We start from the raw sequence: 12,236 nt of genomic DNA, 5'->3' as shown, positions 1-12,236 counted from the left end.
ATTTTCTATTGCAAAAAATAATTTTTATACAGATGATTCCTTTTCAGAAAATAAATTACTTTTATTTAGAATTAAATAAGTCTAATTTAATTTTTTTTACTAAATTAAATTCCTATACTTTCACTTAAAAATTAAATAAGTTCTAATATAATATAATAATATTTTTAATAATAAAATACTCTCTTCATTCTATAATTTTTATCCATTTTAATTTTTTTAAAAATAATTTTTTAATTAATTTTTCAATTATACATATTTTAAATATATTAAATTTTATTAAATATTAAAAAATATTTTGATAATTAATAAGAATTTATTTTAAAAATAAGATAATTATTAAGGATTATAATAATTAATTTAATAATTTTAATATAAAATAAAAAGTAAATAAAAATTATAGAAATAAGGGAGTATTATTTTTTTTAAATTTTAAAATATAACTAGTGGTTAAAAAAAGCTTTACGTTTAATCAGAATTATAACTATAGTTTTTCAATTTTGAAAGACAATCTCAACTTTTAAAATTTGTTGGAATTATAATCAATTTTTAAAATAATTTATTAAATTCAGCGAAAAAACCTTTGGGTTTAATCACAATTATAGCCACATTTTCTATATTATATTTAAATTTTTTAATTTTTTTATAATTATAAACGATTCTTAAAATAATTTTAATTAATTTTAAATTAATTTCAATGCCATATTATTTGTTATTTATTTACCTTTTTAAAATTAATCAAAATTATTTTAAGAATTAACTATAATTATAAAAAATTAAAAAATTTAAATATAATATTAAAAATTATTATTATAATTGTGATTAAATGTGAATTTTTAAATTTTTTTATTTGTTTTAATAAATTATTTAATAAATTAATTATAATTATAATAAATTTAGAAGGTGAAATTTTATAATCTAAAGTTTTAATTATAATTATAATAAATTTAGAAGGTGAAATTTTATAATCTAAAGTTTTAATTATAATTATAATAAATTTAGAAGGTGAGATTTTGTAATCTAAAATTAAAAATTTCAGCTACAGTCATATTATACATAAAATTATAAAATTGAAAATTTTAGGTATAATCATATTAAACGTTAAAATTATAATTTTTTCTATCCAACCATCTTTTAAAATATTAAAATGTAGTATTTTAATTAACATAAAAATTAAAATTTTTTTTAATAAAAGATAATATTTTATTATAAAAAATATTTTACAATTAAAATAATATTCTATTGTATATTAAATTAAATTTATTTAAATTTTTAAAAAATAATATTTATTTAAAAAATTAAATTTATTCGACTTTTTTAAAAATAAAATTTAAACTCTGTTTATTTTACAAATTTTTTTAAAAAAAATATAAAATTAAAACTATTTATTTCACAAAAAATATTCTTTTTAAAAAATATTTTATACTTTTTATAGTGTTTCAAAAAATTTAACTAATAAAAAATATTTTTTAATTAAAAAAATTAATTATTTTTTGAAAAATAATTTTCTCTTTTAAAAAAATTATTTTTCCTATTTTTTAAAATTTTTATTAATACTTTTATATAAATTTTATTTTTTAAATTAAAATTAAATCATATTTCCATCATTTCATCATTTTTATTCATTTTATTATTTTATATATTAAAAAATATAACTTTTTTATTATATCTATTTTAAATATATTAATTTTTATTAAATACTAAAAAAATATTTAAAATTTTTTAAAAAATAAAATAAAATAAAGTTCTAATATTTAATTTATATATTATTATAATTAAAAATATAAAATAATAATTTTAAAATAATTAAAAAAATAAATAAAAATAAGTTATTTAAATAAAAAATATTTTTTATAAAATATATTTTTTAAATGTAAATTATTTCCTGCAAAGAAAGAACCCTGATCGCATTTAAATCCATTCTTTTTAAAACAGACTATAATTTTAATTATATATTATATTTTTATTGGGAAAAATATATTCACTGTAAAGCACCAGTAGAAAATATTCACATCGTCCATCGTCCCCGCTGAAACCGACCGCCTCGTTATCATCACAAGAAGCCAACTGTCCCAATAAAACCTTATACGCCCGCGGGCCCATGTGCGCAAACTCCAAAAAAAAAAAGAAAAAACACAAAGAACAAAGACAAACAAAATCCTTAACGCGTTTCACTCCGCTACTTCCGTCTTCAAATTCCCAATTCGTTCCCTGAACTCGCCGAGCCAATCCCATCCCTGACTCGCCATCCTCTTTCCTCATGGAGATCTCCTCTGCGGCGGCGCCACCACCCCCCAATCAACGATATTCTAACGACACCATGGGGCCGTCGTCTCCATCCTCGTCTTCCTCGAGTTCTACAGCATCGAATCGCGATTTGATTGAAAAGGAGGAGAGTAATGGAGCTTCCTCGGCGCCTGCAGCGGTGTCGGCGTCGAGGTCGTACGAGGACGATGAGGAGGAGGAGGATGTATGCCGCATCTGTAGGAACCCGGGAGAGGCGGAGAATCCTTTACGTTATCCTTGCGCGTGTAGCGGAAGTATCAAGTTTGTGCATCAGGACTGTCTTCTGCAGTGGCTTAATCACAGCAACGCTCGTCAATGCGAGGTAACTTCACTTTCTTTACTATGAATCGAATATTCTGGATTTGTTTATTTGGAGATTTTACGACTTTTACTGGAAATGATGCTGTGAATTGGTTAGTGTTGTAAGAACAAGATTTAATTAGGGATTTAGACATTGTTTTGTGTTCTCCTCCTTTAACTAGGCTGTTTTGTACTTGGGGAGAATTTCGATTGTATCAAGGTCCGTTGTAACTAAGATAGGATAATGTGGTAGGTGCGAAAAGATGTGTTGTACATGCTCTTCTACCTTCACAGCAATTTCAAAGTTCAAGTTCATATTTTTGGGATGACAGTTTTAATAGAACAGATGAAGTGCATGACTTTTGTTAATAAAAGGGATGAAATGAATTATTGAAGCCAAATGAAGCTGCTCCTATTCTAATGTTGAAGAAAGCAGCAGGTGGACCGGAAATGTGAAACCCAGGGTTTTGTCCAGTGTTTTTACGGGTTTTTATTTGTACTATGTTGTATAAGGAAAGATACTGGTGCAGACAAAGAAATAATCTTGTTGCTTTTATGTCAGTAATTGGGTTCTTCTTTTCTTTTTTATTTTTACTTTTAATTATGAAATATGAGGCAGTCATATTTATCTATTGAGTTGCAGTTTATAGCATTGGGGTGCTTTGAACTTTTTCAGTTGTGCTTAACATTATTTACTAATATATTTATATAAAGTTTATGGTATTTTCTTTCCTTTTCAGGTTTGCAAGCATGCATTCTCGTTCTCTCCTGTTTATGCTGAGAATGCCCCATCAAGGCTTCCTTTTCAGGAGTTTGTAATTGGAATGGCAATGAAGACTTGTCATGTTTTGCAATTCTTTTTGCGCCTTAGTTTTGTACTTTCTGTTTGGCTCCTCATTATACCCTTCATAACTTTCTGGATATGGCGTTTGGCTTTTGTGAGGAGTTTTGGTGAAGCCCAGAGATTATTTTTAAGTCATATCTCTACTACAGTTATTCTTACTGATTGTCTGCATGGCTTCCTACTTTCTGCCAGCATTGTTTTCATATTTCTTGGGGCCACTTCATTAAGAGATTACTTTAGGCATTTAAGGGAGATCGGAGGTCAGGATGCCGAGAGAGAAGACGAAGGTGACAGAAATGGTGCTCGTGGAGCAAGACGGCCACCAGGACAAGCTAATAGAAATTTTGCTGGTGAATTAAATGCTGATGATGCTGGTGGAGGACAAGGAATTGCAGGGGCTGGTCAAATAATCCGAAGAAATGCTGAAAATGTAGCTGCTCGGTGGGAGATGCAGGCAGCTCGTCTTGAGGCCCATGTTGAACAGATATTTGATGGTTTAGATGATGGTGATGGTGCAGAGGATGTACCTTTCGATGAGCTTGTTGGCATGCAGGGTCCTGTATTCCATTTAGTTGAAAATGCATTTACGGCAAGTCTAATTTCTTTCCTGTTATCTTTTGCTGGAATTCTTGTGGTATAATTTTGAAAATTTTATCAGATATCTGTTTTGTCAATAATTTTGGTAACATTTTAGGCATTTGACCTTCATTTATATCATTATTTATATCTGCGTAATCTTATGGTGCCGTGCTTTTTCTTTTTCCCTTCTTTTTCAGCGTTGGACTGTACATGCACTCTCTTCATTTGATCTTTTTTTTTATTATAGTTATGTCCAACGCATTTCCCTTTGCTACCTGTTTTTTTCAACTGGATGGTTGATCATTTCCATCTCCAACCACTTTGACATCAATTTGACTTGGTAAATGACATTGTTGACTTAAAACATTTAAAAAATATTAATCTTAATTCTTAAATTTTTTAAGTTTTGGTTTTTCCTTAAAAAAAAAACCAAGTTGGACTGGACTAAACCATTGACTTGTCCTTCTGGTCTGGTCCATTTTACAGAGAACTAGATGCTATTAATTTATGTTCTTCCCCTCTCTGTGTTTTTTCCCCCTTTTTTGGGTGTGGTGTGTGGCTTCTTTGGCTATTTTTGTTTTTGGTCCATTGATGTGAAAGGATTAATAAAATTGAGACTTCTGCTTACATCTGTTTGAGAGTTCTTTCATTGTTGCTTTATTAATCTGCAGGTTCTGGCTAGTAATATGATATTCCTTGGTGTTGTTATTTTTGTGCCCTTTTCATTGGGACGGATTATACTCCATTATGTATCATGGCTTTTCTCTTCGGCAAGTGGTCCTTTATTGTCTGCAGTTACGCCGGTCATAGATTCCGAGCTTTCCATAGCAAATTGGACAATGAAGAGTGCATTGAATGCTGTTACAAATTTGACATCTGAAGGTCAAGATGGTGGACTTCTTGGTCAGGTTGCAGATGCATTAAAAGTAAATGCTAGTGGACTAAATGAAGTCTCAAAGAATATAAGCACTCCACTGTCAGCAGATCTCTTAAAAGAGGCAAATATTGGCACATCAAGGCTTTCTGATGTTACAACTCTTGCTATTGGATATATGTTTATATTCTCTTTGGTCTTCTTCTACCTTGGTATTATTGCTTTGATTCGATACACAAAGGGTGAGCCTTTGACCTTGGGGAGATTTTATGGCATTGCTTCTATAGCAGAAACAATTCCATCTCTTTTCAGGCAGTTCTTGGCGGCAATGAGGCATTTGATGACTATGATTAAGGTTGCCTTCCTTCTGGTTATTGAACTTGGTGTATTTCCTTTGATGTGTGGATGGTGGCTGGATGTTTGTACTATAAGAATGTTTGGGAAGTCTATGGCTCAAAGACTTCAGTTCTTCTCAGTTTCTCCTTTAGCAAGCTCACTGGTTCATTGGGTTGTGGGAATCGTATACATGCTACAGATAAGCATCTTTGTTAGTCTTCTTCGAGGGGTATCTTTCTTAGCTATCTTACCATAATGGAAATTCCTTTAAATTGTAATGCAAATAATTTAATATTTTATCTTTTCCTTTCTGTCCGTGCTCTGTAGGTTTTACGCAAGGGGGTTCTGTATTTTCTTCGAGATCCAGCTGATCCAAACTATAATCCATTCCGTGATTTAATTGATGATCCTGTGCACAAGCATGCTCGCAGGGTATTGCTGTCTGTTGCTGTTTATGGAAGTTTAATTGTGATGCTGGTATTTTTACCAGTCAAACTAGCAATGAGGATGGCGCCCTCCATTTTCCCTCTTGACATATCGTAAGTATTGACCTTATACTTCTGCGATTCTTATGATAATTGATTACCTTTTTTTTCTGACCTCTGTTGTATGGTATGGATATACATTTCTCTCAGGGTGTCTGATCCATTTACTGAAATACCAGCTGACATGCTTCTTTTCCAAATCTGCATTCCATTTGCCATTGAGCATTTTAAGTTGCGGACCACAATCAAATCCCTTCTCCGCTATTGGTTTACAGCAGTTGGCTGGGCACTTGGTTTAACAGATTATTTATTGCCCAAACCTGAAGACAATGGCGGCCAGGAGAATGTAAATCAAGAGCCAGGAAGACAGGACAGACTTCCAGCAATACAACCAGGTGCACAGGATCGTGCTTTGGTGGCACTTGCAGCTGCTGATGATTCTAACAGAAGTCTTCTTGACAGAGGAAGCTCTAATGCAGCTGAGCACGAAAGTGATGAACAATCTGATTCAGAGTATGTATAACTTATTAACCTTTTCAGTTCTTGCTCTGAATTACATCATTATCTATTTTTCCCTTTTTTTTTTTTATAAAAAATTTGTGTGTGTCCACGGTTGGAGGGTGGGTGGTAGGGCAAAGCATTATTCATTAATAGCACCTTTTATCATAACAGTAATGTTTATTAGATTCTGTTTCATCAATAGCTTTCTAGTCCACCTTTTAGCTGAAGATGGAAGAAGGAAGTCTAAAATCCTAGCGATCCTTGGAATCTTTTCAATGCCACTGCCTAATTGTTGCTCACTCTTCTATATCCCCAATCCCCACGTCCTACTATCAGCATGTATTGTTCAATTCAATTGAATTCATCTCTCAGTTTCAATTTAGTTAGAACTTCCATATCTATTTTTCTCTGCCATTCAACTTTGTGTAGGTCATGCTTTCTTGTAAAGGTTGAGATATTTAAACTCTCTCTTGTCACTTCAATGCATGGCATTTTAGTTTTTAGGCATTTTTTCCCCTTCCTTTTACTACTTAAAATCCTGCTTTTTGCTTTGGAGCATTTATAAGTATACATTGGGCAAGGAGAAAGCATATCAGCTCTTCATCCAATTTGTCTTTAATGTATACTGCCTCCACCTTCTTCCTGAATGTAATAAGTTTTTTTTTTGGTTAATTCTGTTATGTCCACATATATGCATTAATATTCTTATTCAAATTCAGCATTTCTCATTTTATGAACTTGCTGGCTTTTGACGCACATCGACTGCCACAGCAACTGGTCTAATCACAGTTCCATAGAATTTTCCTTGTGACAAGAACTTTTTCATCATAGAGCATTTATTGTCTTTATGCCAGCTGGTAGGATGGCTAACATAAAGATGATTTTTGAAGTTAAATCTTAAACACAATTACGAAAGATATGAAATGTTCTTGTAATATTTTGTTTTATATTAGATTCCAGTTTTATTAATCTTAAACATTTTATATCTGGTGATTTTATTATGTTGGTTTTACTCTTCATGATAATTTATTGCAAAGTTTATAAAATGATGCTTCTCCAACTCCTATATTTCTTTTAGTACAAAAAAGATATGAACTTGGAAAGAGGAGACGACTTTGCATGATGTTATTATTTATCATTGTCGGTTGAAATTATATTTTGTTGTTATTCATTTTTATTTATTAGTTAGTTGCTGCTCTTAGTTATTGTTACTGCTTCAAGACTGTACTTTCCACCTAATATTCTAGAATTGGTGTTTTAGCAGGTGCAGCTTTGTTCTTCGCATTGTCCTCTTGCTGGTTGTAGCTTGGATGACTCTCCTTATCTTCAACTCTGCCTTGATAGTTGTACCAATATCACTTGGGCGTGCCCTTTTCAATGCCATCCCTCTTCTCCCAATAACTCATGGCATCAAGTGCAATGGTAAGGTTAATTTGTCTAGTGCTTCTTAAGCAGCATGCGAGATTAGAAAGTGATGATTAATTTTTGTTTTATATCTTTCTCTAGATCTTTATGCCTTCATAATTGGAAGCTATGTCATTTGGACTGCATTAGCTGGAGCCAGATATTCCACTGAGCATGTTAGAACAAATAGGGCGACTGTTTTGCTTAGCCAAATCTGGAAGTGGTGTGGCATTGTTCTCAAGAGCTCTGCACTACTGGCAATATGGGTATGAGTCATTATGTTTATTATTTCTTTTGTAGGTCTCTATTTGTTAATCCTACTTGTCATTTCTTGTTGCAGCAACTTCCTAACTTTCTCCTCATTGTTGTTTTGGTCTAGATTTTTGTCATTCCAGTATTGATTGGGCTTCTCTTTGAGCTTCTAGTGATTGTGCCTCTGCGTGTGCCTGTGGATGAAAGCCCAGTGTTCCTCCTGTATCAGGACTGGGCATTAGGACTTATCTTTCTTAAGATCTGGACCAGGCTGGTGAGTATTTTAGCTTGATTAATAAGTTCAACAAAATATTGTGTGAATGCCCACAGCCAACTTAGCTATTTAATAACATATAACATTTTTTTTAAAAAAGAACAACATCTAATGATCCTTACTTGATAAGAAATGGTGACTTATTATGAAAGTATCAGGCTCCTGAAAGAGTATTGCTGTTGCACTGGAATTTGCTTTCTAGAATGAGCCAAATGATAAAAAAAAAAAAAAGAAAATGTCATTGTTGAATTTTCTCCACCTTTTCAATTTTTGCCAACCTTTTTAATTCTATAAACTAGGGCTGTGGTATTTGATGGTAAAAATTATGGTCAATTTTTCGAAGAAGTTCAGTAATGCAGGAAGAAGCCCATATAATAAGCAATTGTTGAAGAATATATTTGTTAATTTATTTGCTCTCTTGATAAGTATAAAATAAAAATTCATATTTAGTACTACTAAAAAATAATGATTGTAAAAGAAAGGAAAAGAAAACGAAAACAATAAAATGTACTATTATCATTGTAAAGTAATTCTAAAAATGAGCAATTTTTTTAAAAAAAATTTTGCGAATTCTGATTGTTATTTAGCTCCCCATGTATGTTGTCAAACTCTGCTCAATTTGCCTGAATGGTTACCAAGATTGAAGTCCATAGCTATAATCAATAAAATTGAAATGGTTGGGCAATTGAAATAGCGTAGAATTGCACATTCATTTGCCCTTCTAGAATGCAAATGTGAAGTTTGATGTGCAGAAAATTATTATTCACAGGAAACTGTTGATAGCATATAGCATGTTGGCTATTTTCTGATTTTCATTGGAATATGCACAGCTTGTATTGATTTTATTGACATGCAGTAAGTATCAGACCCATTAATTTTGAATAGAGAAAGAAAGTTGGTTTGAGCTTATAATAATGTAGCATAGGAACAACGTGCACAAGATTCCATATGCTGATCCTGTAGAACATTTGTGATACAACATTATTGTTTTCCTACCATTTAGATGATGAATTGTAAGGACGCTGCTCTAGGTGGAGATTGTTTTGGTATTTATATGCTACTGCAGGGACACAACAGTATAAAAATATAAAATATGCTGAATTTTCAGCATACACATTGTTCATATTTGTTTTAATTTTGATTTGCTTGTTTTAATTTTGATTTGCTTGTACAGTTGTTGAAAAGATTAAAAGATAATATTCTCCATGGAAGAGGGTTCATCTCTCCCTCTCTCTCTTTAAAAAAATTGATATAGTGTTGTGTTTTTGTTCTTGAACAGGTTATGTTGGACCACATGATGCCGCTTGTGGATGAAAGTTGGCGAGTAAAATTTGAGAGGGTGAGAGAAGATGGTTTCTCAAGGCTACAAGGCCTCTGGGTCCTACGAGAGATCGTGTTCCCCATAATAATGAAGCTGCTAACTGCCCTGTGTGTGCCTTATGTCTTGGCAAGAGGGTTGTTTCCTGTGCTTGGGTACCCATTAGTAGTAAACTCCGCCGTTTACCGTTTTGCATGGTTGGGATGTCTCTCCTTCAGTGCACTGTGCTTCTGTGCTAAAAGATTCCATATTTGGTTCACCAATCTTCACAACTCCATACGTGACGATCGCTATCTCGTCGGTCGTAGGCTTCATAACTACGGAGAAGATAGAGAAGAAAGGCAAAGTGAGGCACTTTCCTCAGAATTGCAAAATTCTAACCTGATAGGCAGTGGTTTAATTCAAAATGCTGGAGAAGCTGATGTAGGGATGAGGCAAAGGCGAGTTCATCAACAGGATGCATAACAGGGGAGGCAGGTATGTAATAGTTGTAATCTAATGGAGGCTGTGAGCCCATGTTAAAGTGCCAATAGGACAATTATTTTGTGCATATATATTATACTATACATCATGTTAAATTAGAAGTTATAATGGAAAAAACTAAAGTTGGTTGGTTGTAAGAATACATCTTTGTCACTTGATTTTCATGCTTCCTTCAGAAGACTTCCACCAATTCTGCTCACGTAGCTTGATGGGTGATTGGTTAGGTAAAAGCTTGATAGGAAATTATTAAAACCACAAATTTTGAGTTTGAATTGTAAATGGGGAACACGTACTCCAATTAATGTGCTTGACACATAATGCTAATCTTTTCACCTTTAGATTTATTTTTAAATATGATCTATGCATAATAGTGCAACTAACTTAGGGGGAGTTTGTTCAACCACAATGTCATCCTTAGGCAACCAGACAAGTTTTTATTTGAAGCCGGCTTATTAGAAAGGAAAGGTCAAAACTTCATGTTTAATTATAAAAGTCAGAATAAAATTTTATATTTAATTGTAATTATACTCAAAATTTTTAATTTTTAAATTTTGTTACGGTTGTAATACTCTTAATTTACGTAATAGGAATTTTTTGGTTCTGACTATTTTAGAAATTATGATTATAATTGTGGATAAATAATTTTGATTATGATTATAATTTAATCTAAAGCTTTAATTTTTTAAATTCAACTAATCCATATATTTTTTTATTGGTTAATCATTAATTAATCATTACTAATAAATAAAATATAATAAAAAATGATTTAGATCTCAACTATAAATTTACTACTAATATAATAAAAGTATAACGAAAAATATAAATTAGAAAATATTATAAAAAATTAAATAAAAATAAAATAATTAAATTTAGATATTATATTTAAAATAATAAAAAAATATCTAATTAATTTATAAATTATACCTGTTAAATTTTGTAAGCTAGAAAACCTTGATTTTAAAATAAAAATTATAACTTTAACTTTAATTTTTCAAAAATTAAAAAATATTGAAAATTAAAAATTAAAATAATTTCTGTATATTACGGATCCGCATTTTGACACTCATTTGGGACCGTGCAACATTTGATTTGAACACTTTCAACCTAAATCAGTTTTAAAAATCACCCGATACTTGTGAACATGAACAACCTAATTAGTCAAGATTATATAAGCGAACAATGAAATTAACATGCAGTAATCAAACAGAAGCCTCACAATAGGCATAAGAGATAAGAACTGAATATGAGAATTTATGAACATGCCATTTATTTTATTTCAGGGGTAAAATAGTATTATACATTATTATCGACATAATTGTTATAGTAATTTTCATTTCCCTTGTTGACAGGGGGCAGTGTACAAGAAGTGAATGCACAGCTCAGAAACTCCGTAGGCCTACGGTAGCCAATTGAGCCCAGCTCCTACTGGTGGCCAACTAATCACTCCCCCTAAAGAGTTTTAGGAACAATGTGGCTTATGGCAAGAGGAGACATCTATATGTCTCAGATGACACACCCCCTAAATAAATAATCTAAAAGGAATTACAGATATCTGATACGGCACTTAACTTACTTTTATTTTATACTAATTTATCCAAATATTATTTCTCAAAAACTCTACTGTTGAAAAATTATAGTTTTGATCCCTGAAATTCTAGGACCCTAACACTCTCCCCCACTTAAACGGTTGATGTCCTCGTCGACTAAACTTCTCGGAGGTCTTCAATCTTCTGCTTGAACACTTGGAGTTGCTGTTATAAGTTCCCTTATATGTTGTACAAAATTTGTATGTGATTGAACACTTTGTCTTGAATGCTCTGTCCTTTGGTGTCGCAATCTTCTGCAAATGTGTTAGGAGGTGGGTACTTCAATCCTCTGTGTGAAATTATGCAATAAACTCTGTTGACTGCTGGATCTAAGTGACGACTAGGCTGTGATATCTCCATTGCAAGATGTTCTTATCTCATCTACACGCACTGCTCTATAACAAATCTGTTTAGCTGGATTTGACATTGATTTTCCTCCTTTCCTCCTTCAAACTTCCCGCTATGCCTATTTATTAAGTGTTGATAGTCTTCATTCTTTATATCTATTGTTTGAAACAATCATACAATAACATATCAATTGGCATAAACTCATGCCTCACATAACACTATGATTTACCTATAATAGTCTCATAATAAATGTCATTAGTCTCATAAGATAATAATTACTTAAGCATGTCATCCAAAACAAATAGTAACATTGTTTTAACTCAACAGTCATAAATTGATAAGAGAGACTCCCTTTGTTCTGCCAATGGC

General features: G+C 31.6%; 1 protein-coding gene across 2 annotated transcripts; it reads left to right on the top strand.

Annotated features, from left to right (window-relative positions):
• The first annotated feature begins 2,121 nt into the window (after positions 1 to 2,121).
• Positions 2,122 to 10,070, top strand: LOC110625227 (probable E3 ubiquitin ligase SUD1). 2 transcript variants are annotated; one of them, XM_021770825.2, is made up of 9 exons: positions 2,122 to 2,605; positions 3,324 to 4,016; positions 4,678 to 5,445; positions 5,544 to 5,755; positions 5,852 to 6,214; positions 7,464 to 7,624; positions 7,709 to 7,872; positions 7,986 to 8,132; positions 9,412 to 10,070. In XM_021770825.2, exons 1-9 carry the CDS (start codon positions 2,258 to 2,260, stop codon positions 9,913 to 9,915), a joined length of 3,360 nt encoding a protein of 1,119 aa, XP_021626517.1. In that variant the 5' UTR covers positions 2,122 to 2,257; the 3' UTR covers positions 9,916 to 10,070. The 2 variants fall into 2 exon arrangements, with proteins under 2 accessions (XP_021626517.1, XP_021626518.1); XM_021770826.2 differs by having other exon boundaries at positions 2,123 to 2,605; positions 7,467 to 7,624.
• The last annotated feature ends 2,166 nt before the right edge of the window (positions 10,071 to 12,236 follow it).

This window comes from Manihot esculenta, chromosome 10, assembly GCF_001659605.2.
Source record: "Manihot esculenta cultivar AM560-2 chromosome 10, M.esculenta_v8, whole genome shotgun sequence".
In the NCBI taxonomy this organism is placed as follows: domain Eukaryota; kingdom Viridiplantae; phylum Streptophyta; class Magnoliopsida; order Malpighiales; family Euphorbiaceae; genus Manihot; species Manihot esculenta.
This window is presented reverse-complemented; position numbering and strand designations above follow the sequence as displayed.

Coding starts and splice junctions, on each gene's coding strand:
- LOC110625227 (XM_021770825.2), top strand. CDS start 2,258: ATGGAGATCTCCTCTGCGGCGGCGCCACCACCCCCCAATCAACGATAT. Junction 5,756..5,851: donor ATTTTCCCTCTTGACATATC/GTAAGTATTGAC, acceptor CATTTCTCTCAG/GGTGTCTGATCCATTTACTG. Junction 6,215..7,463: donor GATGAACAATCTGATTCAGA/GTATGTATAACT, acceptor TTGGTGTTTTAG/CAGGTGCAGCTTTGTTCTTC.